This window comes from Mastigoproctus giganteus, chromosome 10 (assembly GCF_048544385.1).
Source record: "Mastigoproctus giganteus isolate SK-2022 chromosome 10, ASM4854438v1, whole genome shotgun sequence".
NCBI classification, from domain to species: Eukaryota; Metazoa; Arthropoda; class Arachnida; order Uropygi; family Thelyphonidae; genus Mastigoproctus; species Mastigoproctus giganteus.
The window spans coordinates 77628662-77647374 of NC_143584.1; the positions used below are offsets into that span (position 1 = coordinate 77628662).

At 37.0% G+C, this 18713-nt stretch overlaps 1 protein-coding gene across 1 annotated transcript in view; it reads left to right on the forward strand.

Moving 5' to 3' along the window:
- Positions 1-6552: 6552 nt before the first annotated feature.
- Positions 6553-18713, forward strand: part of LOC150079103 (AP-1 complex subunit gamma-1-like) — a 650293-nt gene continuing 638132 nt past the window's right edge. The window contains 2 exon segments of the mRNA XM_090383609.1: positions 6553-6577; positions 6580-6761. Coding sequence (XP_090239735.1) covers positions 6562-6577; positions 6580-6761 — 198 coding nt within the window. The 5' untranslated portion in view covers positions 6553-6561.

The following is an 18713-nucleotide window of genomic DNA, read 5'->3' on the forward strand; positions in this document are numbered from 1 at the left end:
ATGCTAATATCTGTTTTCTTGCATCCGTTTTACATGTCCATACCATGTTAGACGCTTTTCTTTGATGGTGTCAATAATAGTCTTTCTCACTTCCATTTTTTCCCTTATGTCTTCATTCCGTTTTCTGTCTCTTCTAGAAGTTCCTGCTGAGCATCTCCAAAAATCCATTTCTGTGGAGAGCAATTTGTTTTCCGCTCGCCTATTCAATGTCCAGGTTTCCGCTCCATACAATAGAAGACTTTGTACAATTGTTTGAAATATAAGTTTCTTTGTTTTATTTAGGATATTTTTGCTCCACAGAACAGAGTTTAACATGCTGATAGCTTTTCTGCCGTCTGTAATTCTCTTATTGATCTCTGCTTGGGATGATCCATCACTTTGTAAGATTGATCCCAAATATTTGAATTTATCGACTTGTTTGATTTTAAAACCTGCAATATTTAGAACGTGTCCTGGCCCCGAAGACAACATTTCAGTCTTGCTAAAATTGATTTTTAGACCCCATTGTTTATATTCCTCAAACAATTGACGACATGCATACTTTGCATCTTCTAAGTCTCGTGCCATCACCACCTGATCATCTGCAAAAAGTAAATTGTGAATATAGGTGTTCTTATTAATCGGCAATCCCATTTTATTACATTTTTTTGACCAGGATCTTAGGCAGATGTCAATATAAATTTTGAAAAGTGTTGGTGACATGCAACAACCTTGTAATAAGCCTTTTGAAGTGTGGAATTCAGGTGACAAAGCTGATCCCACTTTAATTCTGTATCTATTATTCCTGTAAATTGCCTTAATAATGTTAATCAGTTGTCCATCAATATTTGCCTCTTTCAGTGCTTCCCATAAGAGTTTTCTTGGAACACTGTCATATGCCTTTTCAAGGTCAATGAAAATCATAAAGATTTTTTTTCCTTTTGATTGGCATTTTTCAAGGATCTGTCATACTGTTGAGATATGATGTATACATGACCTCCCAGCTGAAAAACCACTTTGTTCTTCTGATACCTCGATTCGAGCTTCTAAATGGTTCCTGATCCATTTTCCAAGGATCTTTAACAGCGGGTTCAGGACGCATATTCCTCTGTAATTTGAACAGCTTTTCCGATCGCCCTTCTTATAAATTGATGTAATGTATCCTGTTATCATTTCTTTTGGTATTTCTTCTCCTCTCAGTATACTATTTAACAGTTTTTGTATTAGAACAGCCACTCCTCTTCTTCCATATTTCAGAAGTTCCATGTAAACTCCTCCAGGTCCAGGTGATTTGCCATTCCTTCCTTCCTTCCTTTAGCAGGAGTTCTGCTTCCCTAACAGAAACTTTTAAGCCCGAGTCTTCTACACCAAAATCCTCCATCGTCTTGAACTCTTCCTGGTCTTCTTTTAAAAGTCCTTCATAGTACTCCGTCCAGTCTTTCAAAGGTATTAATTGCAAACCAGCATTGTGTTTATTCTGTTTTCTCAAGTCTTTAAGGACCTTCCACGATTCCGCTGATTGCTTGAAGCCCAATTTGCTATTAATAGTTGCTCATTTCCTTTCCCATTCTTCATTTTTTGCTTCTACTACCAACCGATTGGCTATTTTCTTTTTTTCAACATAAATGTTCCTATATGCATCATTCCTATCACCCAGCCATTTCTGATATGCAAGTTTCTTTTCCTCTACAGCAGCTCTTACTTTCTCTGTAATCCAGGTCTTTTTTGGTCCTTGGCTCTTCTTTTTGCCTAGGATTTCATGAGCTATTTTTTTAATAGTATTTTTTAAATATTCGTAGATTTCTTCAGTATTACCTTTTATCTCTGTGTTAATTGCAGCATCCAGTCTTTGGGTGAAGTTGTTTCTAATGCTGTTGTCCCTGTTGTCCCGGAGTAGGTCAATGTTAAATTGATCCACTTGTAGCATTTCTCCTTCCCTGCATTGTTGGTTGTCCACACATATTTTCTTAATCCAGTTCCACCTCAGTGTTGTTTTAACAAGAAAATGGTCAGATCCATATTCAGCTCCTCTATAAACTCTGACCTCTTTCAATACATATGTCCCTGAATGTTTTGAAATAATGTAATCTATAACTGATCTAATTTGTCTTGTCTCCTGTGACCAAGTATATTTATGGATATTCTTGTGTTGGAAAAATGTGTTGTTTATTCTCAAGTCGAACTGTTCACAAAGATTGCATAGTCTATCTCCATTGTCATTCCTCGCTTTCTCTCCAAATCTTCCAATAGCTTTGCTATTTTGTTCATTTCCTACTCTTGCATTGAAATCTCCCATTAGAAATATCTCTTTGTTCTTAGAAATTTTTTCTAATTAGTTCTCTCAGATCCTCCCAAAATTCAACCTTCAAGGTATCGGCTGTGTCATTAGTCGGGGCATATATTCCCAAAATACATATTTCTCTCCCGTATATTTTCAGTTCCAATGAGATCATTCTTTCATTAATAAATCGCCAGTTTTTGATGTTGTGTCTCAATTTCTTTTTAACAGCAATAGAAACTCCTGCTCTTGCTCTTTCACTCTTATCAACTCCACTCCAAAAATGGTAGTATTCTCCCATTATTTCCTCTCCACATCCCTTTTTCTTTGTTTCTGATAACACGATGATGCCTAACTTGAATTTGTGCAGTTCATCCAAAAGAAAGTTTCTTTTAGTTGAAAGGCCTTGAATATTCCAGCATCCCAAAATCATAGGCTTTTCCGTTTGCTGAGTCGTTTCCGAAAGTGCAGTCCATTTTCATTTTCACTTGTAGGTCTTTTAGCATTTGGGTATTTTTTACACTGAATGAGGAGCTAGCCCATTGCAGCAACCCCCCCAACCTGGAGGGCTGGGGTGTCTCTCTTAGACTGCCCCCTACCCTTTGACCTGTCCGGCTTGGGAGGCCCTACCAGTAGCTAAGCTACCGCCGACTTAGCTCTCCGGGTCATCGGGACACGCAAGCCCCCCCCCCCACCGCGACAAGGTGAAGAAATTTTAAATCTATTTTTATTTATTGTGTTTATGGTCCCAACCAAAATGTGGCAACTGCGCTCTGTAATGTGTGCAGATACCGTAAAAAGAAGCCATCAGTGTGGTGGTGTAAGTGTACTGTTGTGTAGTGTTAGGTTGTTCATGTTTATCTATACGAAGGAGAGGAGGAGGGGGATTATGCTGTTAGTTAAGAAGCCTGGGAAATCTAAGGTAGTTCATCTGGTTGGTATGGGTAGTCGGTTTTGTGTGACATAAGCACTGGGACCAGAAATGAGATTAGAAGTTTTCTATAGGTGCAGAGAAGAGCAAAGAGATTAATGAGAAGAAAAGGGTCCTCTTAATGAGAAAGGCTTCAGTTCTGCAAATTGGAGCAGCTGGAGACTAGGCACATACAAGTTGCGCTGATTGAGGCATTTAAGGATTGGAATTGATTTGAATGGCATGTTTATTTATTTTTTGGCTGATGCTGTATTTTCTTACTTTCTTGCATCAGTTACCACTAGTATATGTGTCTGATGAATGGTAGCACCTGGAACATCAGTTAAAGATAGGTAACCCGCCGTGTTTTGCTGTGGTGATAGAGGACATGCCTGTAAGTAGAAAAACAAAAGTAAACATGAAAGAAACCCTTTTAGGTTAAATTAGGAATTCAATTTGAAGGAAATTTTTTTAGAGTTAGATTTTTTTTTTTTTTTTTTTTTTTAAACAGGGGAACCATTTAGAGATAGATAACCTGCAATAGTTAACCACTCAACTGTTTACAAGAAATGGAATTATACAGAAAATTTACAGAATTATACAGATGCAAGATATGTAAAATTATACAAATACAAAATATACAGAAATAAAAAAAAATGTACAGAAGTTATACAAAAGAAATTATGGCACATTCAAAGAAAAAAAAAAAAAAACCATTAAAGTTATTAAATGTCCAGTCCAGCAATTGATGTAATCAGTTCAGGACACTAACATAAAATAAATTTTACAAGATAATGACATAAATTGTTATTCTCCATGAGATTTTATAATGTTCAAGTTGTGATTAAAATCAAATAAACATTGAAGGTGGTGAAAAGCATACTTTAGACAAAATCTAAAGAAAACAAGTGTTATTTAAATATAAACTTAATCACTATTTACAAAATATGAACATATTTACGAAATGTCAAATTTCACTGTAAACAACATATGAAGCAAACAGTTGAGTTGAACCGAACTTTACAGTTTATAAACTGTAAAATTCAGTTCACATTATATAAACTGAACTTTACAGTTTATATAATTTGTGCTACCAGGCTGTGATAGCAACAAGTAAGTTTTTGGATACATTCCAAAAAATTACGGTTAAAATTAAGAATTTAACAAATTTAGGGGAGAAGCTTGGTGAAGTTCTGAAAGAATTTGGGAATTATGAATGAATTTAAGAAAGTTAAGTATAGGTGTTGATCGATAAATACAGAATAGGTTTATAATTCAGACAATAGCTGTCATCTTTTAAGAAAGACAGAGAATGAGTAATTCTGAAAGGACTGAAAGAAAGGAAGAGAGGAAATGACAGGATGGAAGATGAGGAAATGGAATGAGAGGATTCCTGACCAGGAGTAACAGAACCAGTGACAGATAGTAATTGTGAACAAAATTCATTATAAATAGGGCAAAAGAAAAGAACATGGGTAGAATCCTTGACAGAACCGGAAAGACAAAGTTTGGAGTTTGAAAGATGGAAATAGGCAAGTTTAAAATTTAAGGAACTACGTACTGTTAAAAGAAGGCTGGAAAACATGCTGGGAGAAAACTGTTTACGAGTGTTTTTATTAACAAATGTAACTTCTGGAATAAATTTTGTAATTAAATGTTTTTGGGAATCAGACCAGCAAATTTGTTGCCAGTGTTCATGAAGAATTTTGTGTATGTGTGTGTTTGTGTGTGTTGTTTGGTTTTTAGGAGCATTAGCAACTAAGGCCATATTGCTCCGAGAATATGCGGTGGGCAATCCCTGACCTTTCCGCATCCTCCGTATTTGGTGGTGACGGGCTCGAAGCCCGGTGTAATCAAGAAGCATGTGCTAAGCACTGCTGCTCCTTCCCACCTGGCTACAGAGGCGCTATGAAGAATTTTAAAAATTTGTTGTTTTTCTTGTTTAGGACTGGAGGATATGTCAATTTGAATTCCATTGAATTCTGCAGGGAGGCCTTTATGAATGAAGTAAGAAAGTCCACAGTAAATTGAATATGTCTAAAGGTAGAACCAGATAGAACTAGTAGGGCAGAAGTAGAGACAGTTCTACTTGCATTCCCTAACTAGTACTTGCATTGGATCCAACAAACTTGGACTGAACTGTAAGGTTTAGTGCCTTTAAACCAGGCAGCAGCAGCATAAGTGGTAATTGGTAAAACTACAGCTTTGTATAGTGTATGCAAAATCTTATGGTTCAGACCCCAGTCTTGATGGGAAATGTGAACAATTTGAAAGACAGATTTTCTCACTTTTGCATCATTTGCCACTACTAAAACAGTGATCATTAACATGTTGTGTTATAATAGGGACAAATGATGCAGCAAAGCAAGCTTATACTGCATCAGCCAAAAAAAACATTTCCCATTTCACCCTATCCATCCCCTCTAACAGTTTATCTAGTTCTTCCTTGAATTTTATTCCCACCTCTACACCTGATCAGAGTTGTTGTAACACTCAATCAACTTCTGGCTGAAGGCAAATTTTCACACATCCAACCTGCAACCATTGTTCCTCAATTTGAATTTGTGTCCCGTAATGTGTATAATCTGAACAAGACAAAGGATTGCATCAATATTGAGCTTATTTAATCCATTCAAGCCTTAAACACCTCAATTCTTCTTTGCACGTGTCTAGTCTCCAGATGCTGCAGTTTGTAAAATTGAAGCCTTTCCTGGTACAAAGCACTCTTTTGCTCCGCTCACTAATCTTGTTGCTCTTCTCTGCTCCTGTTCCAACAGGTCCACATTTTTTCAAAAATGAGACTGTGTGCAGTACTCAAGATGTGGCATAACCATTGCCTTATTCAATGGGATAAACACCTCCTTATCCCTGCTAGCAAATTTCCGTATATCATTGACAAAATCCCATGAGCCTGCCCTGCCAGCCTTTCTGCTCTGCCCAGAGAACTTCATATCTAACTGCCCATTTACCCTAGATCTTTTTTATTCTTCACTGCCTTGAGTGTGATACCAAACAGTTGGTATGTTAATCTGGGATTATTACTCCCCATATGAAGTACTTTGTATTTGTCAATATTATACTTAAAACGCCACTTGTCAGCCCAGCCTTAATTTGTCTAGAATTTATGTTTTCTTTGTAAGCAGATTTAAGTTGACTTTTGTTGTTTTAAGGTAAGTGTTTATATTTTATTTTTACCTGTACATTTAAAGAGGTGAATGCAAAATACTTTGTACTATTAAAGCAAAGTGTATGGTTTTGAGGTAAATATAAGCATATGATAAAATAAAGAACAAGTATAATATGGTTAGGATGTTGATTTTATTTATTTAATGAAGGTATAATGAATGTAGGTAAATTTTTTATTTGATTCTTAATGTATAGGCTTACTTCAGGTATGCCATCATCTATGCGTTTCGTGATTTAATTCGTCAGATACGTGCGGCTCGAACGGCTGCTGATGAGCGTGCTGTGGTACAGAAGGAGTGTGCCTATATCCGTTCCACTTTTCGGGAAGAAGATAACACATGGAGATGTCGAAATGTTGCAAAGTTGTTGTATATTCACATGTTAGGATATCCAGCTCATTTTGGACAGGTAACCATAAATTATGTGAAAATGCAAAATGAAAACAATTTATTATTTCATTTATATATAACAAAAAAAGTGCTGTTGTATAATTTATTTTAATTTCAGTTTTATATATATATGATTATATGGTGTTATCCAATTAAGAGGTAGAATTAAAATAATACACCTCTTTATACTGCGGTTTTAGATGTAACATGGGTGTGATCATGTCCCCAAAATGAATTATGAAAAAAAAGTCATGTAGCAGTTTTGTATTGAAAACTGGAAAAAGTGAATACTGTGTATACTCGTATATCTAATGTGCATTCTACTACTGTATTTCTAAGAGGAGAAATTATCTAAGAATTGACTGTATATTTGCTTTGAAAGATTCAGTATTCAGGTGCAGAGTAATTTTTGAAAACAACATTCATTAGAGGCTAATTACTTAGGCACCCAGTTTCTTCCATCAGTTAGAGATGCAATAAAAGAGTATATCAGTAAAATGCTAATTACAGACAGCTACCTCTGGAGGGGAATATGGCTACCGTTTATTAGTTTTTATAAACAACAACGTATAACATGCTCTCTTTGATTAGAAGTTAAACTTAGGATGGCAAAAACTGCTAAGGGCTGAACTAGACAAAAATGTACATCAACTGATAAGTGATTTATGGAGAAATCATGTGACTTCATTTCGGCACTATGATAGGCCGTAGAGTTTTCTTTTTATTTAGTTTTCTCAAGACTAGGGTAACTAAGAGTAGAAACAGGTGCAAGTATACTTGCATGTACGCCAATTGCTAGGAGAATAGTTAATAAATTCGATGAGCTTGAAGTGCTAGTGAAGACATCAAAGGCAGATATTGTTGGATATCAGAGACATGGTGTCACACAGAGATAAGGAATCCAGAACTGGAATTTGGGGGAGTACAGTGTGTACAGAAAGGATAAACAGTAAATTCTAGTGTGTTAGAAATAAATATACAGCAAAATTAATAAATCAGTAGGACTGAAGAATTGCCACCAAAAGAAAAAATTGTATAGTTGAAGAAAAGTTAAAGATTATCAAAAGAGTTAAGTTGTTGTTGTTGGTTTGGTTTTTAGGAGCATTAGCAACTAAGGCCATATTGCTCCGGGATATGCAGTGGTCATTCCCTGACCTTTCCGCATCCTCCGTATTTGGTGGTGATGGGCTCGAACCGCGGTCTAATCAAGAAGCGTGTGCTATGCACTGCTGCTCCTTCCCACCTGGCTACGAAGACGCCTCTCAAAAGAGTTAAGAGTAGTGAAACAAAATGCAGTATATTTTGCGATTGTGGGATTCCAGAAGGAATGATCCATGGTTGGATGAAAGAAGAAGAAAAATTGCATTCATTCATAGACTCTATAGAAGGTGAAGCAGTCCTCCAAAGAAAGAAAACTAGACTTTGTGAAAATGGTGATGTGGACCACTGCTTATATAAATGGTTTCCACAGAAGTATAGTGGAGTACCAATAAATGGGATAATTTTGAAAGCATAGGCACTTAAATTTCATAAGCTACTTGGTGAATATAAAGCTTTTGAAGGATGGCTTTAGAGATATAAGGCTTATCATGGGATATCCCAGGACTTCTCCGCAAGTTACTGGATATCCAATAAGTTACTGGATATTAAAAAAGCACCCAACAAAGCGGGCATGAAAACTAACAAAGAGAGAATTAAAATTTTATATATGCTACTTCAACAGGCTCTTTTTTTTTTCTTTACATTAGAAACTTTTTAAATACCCTGTGTGTGAGAGATTTAGTATAAATGGGAAAATATGTTTATAGGCCTACATTTAACATCCAAAAAATCAGAATAGTGCAGCTAGTTCTACAATGCAATGTTTTGAAGGAGTTTACTTATGCATAAGTAAACTCCTTCAAAACTTATGCATAAGTAAACTTTTTTACTCACATCATTTCTACCAAGGCAGTTTTAATGCATCGTTTTAATTATATCTCATATTGCGAATACTTTCACAAGTTGCAATGGTATTGTACTACCACGAATAATTAGTCTTCTCCATAGGTGAAGCACTACTTATTCTTTGTGGATACCACCACCCAGATGCACCGTTTTGAATCTTATTGGCTTCTTATCAGTGGGTGGGCAGGTACTCTGTTGTTGCAATAGTGACAACCCAGTTATGAAGTATAACTTCATAATATGAGAGATGCCTGATGGTGCATGGGGTTTAATCTAAAAGATATTTTTTGGCTACATTTTTTATTTTATATTAATAACACGATACACAACAGGTAACCATTAACAGTGTATCTGAGAGCAGAACAATGAATAATAAGGATCCAACAGGAAGATAAACATTGATATAGATTCAAACAAATTATATGTACAAAAGAGGTATGCATTAAGTTAAGTTACTGGTAAAACAAATAATAAATTAATTAATTGGAGAATAGAAAATAGTAAAACAAATAATAATAATAAACTACAATAATTAGATGAGAGCTAGTCACTTTGCAGTTCAAGGGAGGAGGCAAACTTGTGGATGGAGTTCATCAGTGATTGGGAGTTGTCAAAAAAGTCAATGAGAGAGTCATTTACTGATTCTGTTCAGTGGACTGAACTTCATAAAGTAAGTGGTCACAGAATCAAGGTGAAACAGTGCAAGGTTCCTGACTTGTCTACAAAGAGCATTGAAGTTGATTTTGCTAAGGATATCAGATGCTTCATAAGTCCCAGTGAGTACTTTGGCTAGAAGGGCAATGTCAGATGAAAGTAATCACACAGCGATTCTGTTAACCAGCCCATGTATTTCCAAATACATGGGCTGTGTTAGGGTAACTAAGAGTAGAAACAGGTGCAAGTATACTTGCATGTACACCAATGCTAGGAGTATAGTTAATAAATTCTATGAGCAGTGAAGACATCAAAGGCAGATATTGTTGGGATATCAGAGACATGGTGTCATACAGAGATAAGGAATCCAGAACTGGAATTTGGGGAGTACAGTGTGAACAGAAAGGATAAACAGGACAGGAAGGGAGGAAAGGTTGTGCTGTTAGTTAAGAAACACATCAAATCTAAGAAAGTGAATCCAATTGATGTGGGTGAACAATACAATGTTGAGTCTATTTGGTGTGACAGAAGCACTGGGAAAGAAAAATGAGACTAGGTGTGTGTTATAGGCCTAATGAATCTGATGAGTATAATGAGCAATTGTGCAGAGAAATAGAGTGGGCCAGTAAATCAGAATTTCTTATAACGGGGGATTTTAACTTTCCAAATATTGACTGGAACTTGTGAATTGGTCACCCACACACTAGCAAAACTTCTGTGAATTTATTAGATGGCTGTTTTCTACAGCAGCATGTTTGGAAGGCAACTAGAGGGAGTAATACTCTTGATTGATTATCAGTAGTGATTCTTCATGCATCAAGAATCTGCAGATAAAGGAACCACTAGGTGGCAGTGATCACAGTGTGCTGAAGTGGGATTTACTCAAAGAGGTAACTACCATCTTGGGTAAAGGGAAGGGTTTTTGCTTACGTAAAGGTGACTACGGTGGTCTGAGACAGTATTTAAATTCTGTACGGTGGAATCAACTGGTGATGTTACCAACAGCAAATTCAAAATGGGAAGCATTCAAAGAATTAATTTTGGAAGCTACTAGGCTTTTCATGTCAACAAAGAAATATTGTTCAAGATTTAGGCCTAAATCAGATGTCAGATGAACTAATTAGACATGTGACAGAGAGGAAAAATGCATGGAATACATATAAATTAACATGTGACACAGAAGCCTATGATGGATATAAGCTGGTCTATAACCAAGTTACAAAGGAGGTTAGGCAGGCGAAGGCAGATTACAAGAAATCTTTGGCAAAGGATGCAAAGAAAAATAGCAAAGTGTTCTTTCCTTATGTAAACTCTAGAAGGAAGGGGATGAATCAGATTGGTCCACTTGATATCGATGGTTCAACTGTTGATGATCCTGCTCAGATAGCTAACAAACTAAATGAATATTTTGCATTGACATTCACACATAAGTTAGTCAGGAGGGGAATGCCAGAGGTGTATTCAACTCTGGCAGTAAGCTAGATAATCTTGTAATAACTGAGAGTAAAGTGAGGGAGAAATTGTTGAAGATAAACACAAGAAAGGCACCTGGAATGGATGGAATCTATCCAGTTATATTAAAGGAGGCAGCAAAGGAAGTAAGCAGGCCCTTAGCCCTAATTATGAGAGCTTCCCTGGACTCAGGGGAGGTACCCATGTACTGGAGATGTGCAAATATGACCCCAATCCACAAAGGAGGATCAAAGGGGGAGACAGGTAATTACAGACCTGTTAGTTTAACTTCTGTTTCAGGGAAATTAATGGAGGCACCGGTTAAAGAAGCATTGCAGGATCATCTAGACAAGACTTCAGTTATAGCTCGGAGACAGCATGGATACGTTAAGGGGAAGTCTTTTCTGACTAATTTGATTGGATACTATGATGTAGTCACAAAGGAACTGGATGTAAAGAATAACTTTGATATCATATATTTGGATCTTAGAAAAGCTTTTGATACTGTTGCACATGGAAGACTGCTGCAGAAATTGTAGCAGTGTGGCATTGGAGGCAAATTGCTGCTATGGATAAAGGGATGGTTGAATGGGAGAAGGCAGAGAGTGGTAATCAATGGACACTGCTCTTCGTGGACTAACATTTTTAGTGGAGTCCCTCAGAGTTCAGTGTTGGGTCCATTGTTGTTTTCTGTATTTATAAATGATATTGATGATGGTATATCAGGCTTAATGTCGAAGTTTGCAGACGATGCAAAGGGTGGCAGGGTTGTTAATGACACTAATGACAGTACACTGCTGCAACAGGATCTAGAAAAGTTGAGCAGATGGGCTGAGAGGTGGCAAATGAAGTTTAACATTGACAAATGTAAAGTACTACATATTGGAAGCAGTAATCCCAGAGTAATGTATCAACTCTGTGCTATCACACTGACAGTGGTAGAGAATGAAAAGGACCTGGGTAATTTGCAGGCAGATATGACGTTTTCTGAGCAGTGCAGACGGTCTACAAGAGTAGCTCATGGTGTCTTGTCAATGATATACAGGAATTTTTCTAGTAGGGATAAGAAGTGATTATCCCGTTTCTAGTAGTGATTATCCCCTTGTATAAGGCAATGGTCAGGCCATACCTTGAGTACTATACAGGTCTGGAGGCCTCATTTTAAGAAGGATGTAGAGCTGTTGGAACGAGTACAGAGAAGGGCAACAAGATTAGTGAATGGAACAAAGGGTTGTTCTTATGAAGAAAGGCTTAACTCTTGTAAATTACAGTGTCTGGAGACTAGGCACCTGCAAGGTGATCTGATTGAGGTGTATAAAGTTTTGAATGGTTTGAGCATGCTCATTGCAGATGGGATTGTTCCTCTTGCTCAGAATAATCACCTGAAAGGGCATAAATTCAAATTGAGGAAAGACTTGTAGGATAGATGTGCAGAAGTTTGCCTTTAGCCAGTGGGTCGTTGACTGCTGGAACAAACTTCCATTTGTTGTAGAAGTTGATAGCTTAAGTAGATTCAAGGCAGAATGTGACAAACATTTAGAGTGAGTGGATGGGTGAAATAAGGGTTTTTTTTTTTTTTTTTGGTTGATGCTATATAAGCTTGCTTTCTTGCCTTTTCTAATGCTAATGCTATTTTATCACTCCGTACACTAAATGATTAAAATAGAGGATTACAGAACATAAGATAACGGATAAAAATTTTTTTGTCCTTTATCTTTTTTTTTTTTTTGGACTGCTTCAATTTTGTTAAAGTCTTTGTGTGAGGATTCCAGATGGGTAAGCTGAATTCAAGGATTAGCAGAACAATAATTTTATAAAGGATAACAGCATATCTGTAGTTTTTGAACTTGGTGTTCCATTTGATAAATCCCAGTGTTTTGAATGCTTTGCTTGTGATTTTAAGGACATGGGTATCAAATTTAGCACTGCTGTAGAAGAGAATTCCCAAATCATTAACTTGGTCACACCTTTTGATGATCACAGAGTTAATAGCGTACCTCGTATTTATTAGTTGTGGAGATCTGCAGGATGAGAAAGTGATTACTTTGCACTTCAAGGGGTTAGCAGATAAGCCAGTCAAAGATAGCCACAGAGAGAGAGAGAGAGAGAGAGAGAGAGAGAGAGAGAGAGAGAGAGAGAGAGAGAGAGAGAGAGAATTTATTGAGGGTGCATTAAAGCTGTTGAGAATTGGTAATCTCCTTCACTTCTGAGTAGATCTTAAGCTCATCTGCATAGAGAGCAACTTGAACATTGGAGGTGCAGATGAAAGAAGGAAGATCATTTATGAAAACAATAAAGTAGAGGACCTAAGGAGCCTTGAGGTGAATTCGGACCATTTTATACCATTTAATGGTATAAAATGGTCCGAATTCACTTGATTGACAATAATGCTCAAGGAACGATGCGTAATATAGCTCCATAACAATGAGAGTAGAAGGTCACGGATACCATATAGCTTAAGTTTATCCTGAAGTTGTTGCTGCAGGACTTTATCAAATGCTTTAGATTCTGTATAGACTACATCAACTTAAAGGTGGTTATCAACTTCAGAGGTGTATTGCCAGAAAGGAAGCAAATTTGTGTCTACTGACTCCACTACAGAAACCAACAGGTCAATTCTGATCAATGAAAGGCCTGAAGAATTCGAAGAGATGTTTGTGTACTGCTGAGCCGAAGAGTTTAGTCAGGCTGTTTCGCAAAGATTTGGGTCTTAATCAGTTACATCATTTTTATAACATATTTTGAAAATTGGAACTATATTGATTGGCTTAAAGTGCTTAGGATACTTCCCCAGCCTGAGAGACAAGTTGGAAGTCTGAAGTATGGGGGGGGGGGTTTAAGGTAGTGACTTATTTTCAAAAACAAGCCAGGAATGGCTTATTTAACAAATCTGGTTCACTATTTTGAAAGGGTCACTCACGACCTGGATTTAGGGAATGATTTTGACATTGTTTATTTAGATTTCAGCAAAGCTTTTGACTCAGTCCCACATGAACAGTTGCTTTATAAGCTGGAACAGGTTGGAATCACTGGGAAAATCCTTAGATGGATAGCAGGATGGCTTCAGGGCAGGAGGCATAGGATTGTGATAAATGGCTATTCCTCATATTGGGTTGATGTAAGAAGTGGGGTTCCCCAAGGATCAGTATTAGGACCACTGTTGTTTTTAATTTTCATAAATGACATCGATGAAGGAATAGAGGGTGTGGTGTCTAAATTTGCAGGTGATGTTAAAATTGGTAGAGTAGTTAATGATCACTGTCAAGCTGAGCTTCTTCAGAGAGACCTAGATAGACTTCAGGAATGGTCAGAAAAATGGCAGCTATGCTTTAATCCAACAAAGTGTAAGGTATTACACCTGGGAAACAGTAATCCCAAAATAACTTATTCACTTGGTGGAGTTCAACTAAACCCAGTACTGAAGGAAAGGGACTTGGGTGTTACGATACGGTCAGACATGAAATTCTCTGAGCATTATAAATAGGTTGCAAGGAAGGCCCATGGTGTCCTATCGATGATCTATCAAACTTTTGCAAGTAGAGATAAGTGATAATCCCATTATATAAGGCTTTTGTTAGACCATACTTGGAATACTGTGTTCAAGTGTGGAGACCGTACACCTAAAGAAAGACATTGAGCTTCTTGAAAGGGTGCAAAGACGGGTAACTCACCTGGTGAGATCGGCAAAAGGGGCGTCCTTATGAAGAAAGACTTCGAATATGTGGGTTGCAGAGTTTGGAAACTCTGCTTATACTTAAAGTTATACTTTAGAGGAGATTTGATTGAGGTGTTTAAGGCTCTGAGAGGCATCAGTTAAATGAATGAGGACGAAATTTTCGAGATTATAAATGATGTTAGAACTAGGGGACATAAATTCAAGTTACTGCAGGAAGTTTTATTTTAGCCAGCGAGTTATAAATTACTGGAATAAGTTGCCTACATAGGTGGTAGAGGCTGACAGTTTGGGGAAATTCAAAGGTCATCTGGATAGTACCTTCGGGTGAGGGAAGCGCATAGGATGATAGGTTTAATTTTCTTTTCTTTTATTAATTATTATTATTTATTTATTATTTTTTTTTATCATTTGGGGTTTTTTTTTGGCTGGTGCAGCATAAGCCATAAGTTTTTTTGCACCATGTGGCCATTACTAATACTAATGTCGTCTAGACCTGTAGTATAGTCATTTTTCATGCTTTTTAATGCTCTTTAAATCTTCATCTGTGATAAAGAGGTTGATGTGGATGCCATCTTTAACAGGTGTGAAGTCAGGAAATGAGGCAGGTTTCAATGTATCATTTGTTTGGATTCTGGAAAAATGTTTGGCAAACCCTTGAGCTCGTCCGATAACAGAATTCCATCTGCATTATGGAGTTGTAACTTTCTACTGGTTATATTTTTGTGCTTCATGAAATTCCAGAATGGTTTAATATGTCTGTGAGTAAGTGGACTATCCTGAACTAACTCTGTATACATGTTGTAAGATTTTAATATGAGCATTTTCACTTCTTTCCGGAGTTGGCTGAACATTTCATAGTATTGACTATCACCCGATTGCTTATACTTGTTTCTATAGAATTCTTTGGATTTAATTTTATGTATTAATTCGCTGTTATATCAGTGCATGTAGGTAGAGAGTGTCGTCAGATGGAATTCAGGAACAACGTCGAATATAACTGAGTGGACACAGTTAATCAGGTTATTGGTGAGCACGTTGATGTCATCAACAGCATCCAAGAGCTGCTTGTCCATATTGCTGTGAGCTAGGTTGAGCACAGAGGCCAGGCAGCCATTTTGAAATTGAATCATGGAGAATGAGTGCTGCATTTAAAGTTATGAGAATTCACATATGTCAAATAATGTCAAAAGTAATTGGCAAATGATCCAAGTGGAATATGTGATTGTCTTTGCAAACCTTTATATGAGTAGAGGAGAACATTAGGTCAAGGTAGGCATTTTCTCTGGTTGGAAAATTGCAAACTTGTTCAAGACCATAACTATGAAGTATATTAAAGAGAGCCCTAGTCTTCAGTGATAGAAGAAGATCCTAAATCGACCAGTTGACAGTTAAAATCCTCCAAAACCATTGCTGTCTGCAGATTGAATTAGCGGAAAGATAGATTCCAGCGAGTTTTCTAAATACTGAAGGTCATTGTTAGTTAAGGGAGGTGGAAAATAAAGTAATACTAATAAAACTTAACTTCCCAAGATGAAGAAGGCAGTATAGTGATTCAATATTTGTGAAATTTGATACAATTTCACAGAGTATATGGTGAGAATATATAATAGCTACTCTACCTCCAAGAGATCCTCTCTCTTCTATGGATTATATATTGTCCATCTATAATCTCCTGGTCATCAATATCTACGGAGAGCCAGGTTTAAGTGAGCAGGTAAATGTCATAAATATGTGAGCCTTGGATTGCTCAAAAGTGGTTTATGTTACTAACTATACTCCTGCAATTCTAAAGGTAAACACTGAACAGTTGAGATCTGGGGGATTCTATGTCGAGAGGAGAGCATAGTATGTGTAGATAGCAGGGCCTGTGATTGCTATGCATTTGGAGAAGACATTTTGGACTCCTTTGGTGGTCTGTCCTTGAAGCATTTTACTAAAGCCCCTGATAAGAGGGAGTTTAGATTCAGCACTTTTTTCGTTTTGTGATGGAAGGAATGTTATTATACAAGATGAGTAGGCGGGACACTGTGTCTTCAGAGAATGAACATCACACTGAAACGATATTCTTCTTTAATTAAGTTCGTAAGATCCCCATCTCTTCCACCATGCAGTATCATTGATGACTTTTGAGGTTAAGATGAACATCATGGTGAGATCCAATCTTCCTTACAGCTCTAAAATGGTATTCACAGGCCAGCCACTAGTTAGTACACCAGATCCAACCTATTGGTAACTCTTTAGGAGGCTTCTGGATCAGCTAGTGTATAATCTTGCTACCTCTATTTTGCCAGATAGTGACTGGAGGGAGTCCAAGTACTGTGTATATGGGGGGCATTGTCGAGGCCATGTTATGTCAAGGATCTGGGTATATTCTTACCATGTGTACGCCATATCCAAAAATTTTATTACTTCATACAGGCATGTCATTATGAAGTAATACACCATGAATTGTCAAACTAATAGAGTAAGCTTATCTGCAAAAAGATCTAAATCTCCTAAACACTTCCTAGTTCATTTCACAAATATACGTAGTCTCAATTCTAATCTCAATGATGTCCATCTCCACTTGTAGTCTCCCAAACCCCATGTACTTTTTCTGACAGAATCTCAGTTATCGGTTGATATAACTACTGCTCATCTCAGTTGCCCAAATTATTCGATGTATGATTTCTTTCACCTCAAAGGTGGTACTTGTGCATATGTTTTTCCCGATACTCCCTATCAGAGACTTGGTAATTTGGAATCTCCTCTTTTTGATCTTCTCTGGCTTAAAATCTCTCTACCTCATTGTCTCAAATTGATCTGTTGTCTCTACTAATTTTTCTCCCAACTCCACTAATCACTTGGAGTTCTTTGACTTCCTCCCTTTGCAGTTTGACTTTCTCCAGTCCAACTTTCCTAACAGTGCAGTAATTTTCTTTGGTGATTTTAATGTTCACAACTGCAGCTTACTTCTGTTTTCTAGTCACACTGACCCAGCTGGTCGAGATGTTGAGGCTTTTGCAATTACAGCCAGGCCTCGCACAACGCGATTTCGATTAACACGATTTTCAGTTAACGCAATTTGAAAAATTATACCATTTTCACTTTACACGATGCAAATTTCCAGTTAACGCGATCTTTTTTTTTTTAAGGAGATAGTTGAAAAAGATTTGAATCGTGCATTAAGCTTACAGCGAGTTGTACAGTTAATTAACAAACGTTTGCTTGCTGCCCTCCTCGGTGTGTTCCATCAACCATCGGAAGAAGACGTGTTACTTGTTTGTCTCCTGCTGATAAAGTCAATGCTCACTTGCATAAAAATTCAAATTTTTAAACGAGCCATATGAAAATGTTACCGCGAAGGAGATAATGGTAAAAGAATTAGATGAAATCTTTTGAGGTTCTCTGCGATATTTATTTCGCCAGGGCCCAGAGAAGATTGTTGTCGGCTATCGGAAATTTATTTATGAAAAGAGAAAGTCAACACTGTTCAAATATTTCTGCAACAGTCATTTCTCCATTGTGTATTTTATGTCAGAGGTTCCCAAACTGTCTTGGTTCACGGTGCCCTTAGTGTCTCAGTAAATTTTTCGAGGTGCACCCAAACCAAAAGTTCGTAACAGTTCCGTTTAGTAGTTAGGTCCAAACAACTTAATAAGAAATGTTGAAACTATGAACTATCTCGAACTAGTAGTTTCCGCGGTGTCCGACAGATGTCGAGTATTGCTGTGTTTCCCTCGAAAATTTAAAATATTCCCATGCGCACAGTTTGGGAACCACTGTTTTATGCAATAAACATTAAATTCCATAATTATTTTATTTATCTTTTACATTGTATACAGTTAAAAAGTATTTAAAAGGTATTTTTAAAATTCTTTATGGAAATTCCAGAAGGTCAAGGAACAATTATAATTTTTCCTGTTGATATTTTTATTTGATATATATGGATATATATTGATATTTTTCCTATTATATTCGATTAACGTGCTTCCGTTTTGCGCGATGCACTTGCTGGCCTCTATCAATCGCTTTAATAGAGGCCAGCCTGTACTAATGACCTTGCACAGATTGTTTATTTACCTACAACACGCTTGATCTTTTTCTCACAAACAACCCTTCTAAGTACATGGTTGAAGTTAGTGGTCCTTTAGGTACCTCAGATCACAACTTGGTGATTGTCTCTTTTCCAGTGGAGCCTTTATCTCAAATGCTATTCCCAACCTCGTATTGTTTGGCATTACAAGAATGCAAAATGGGATG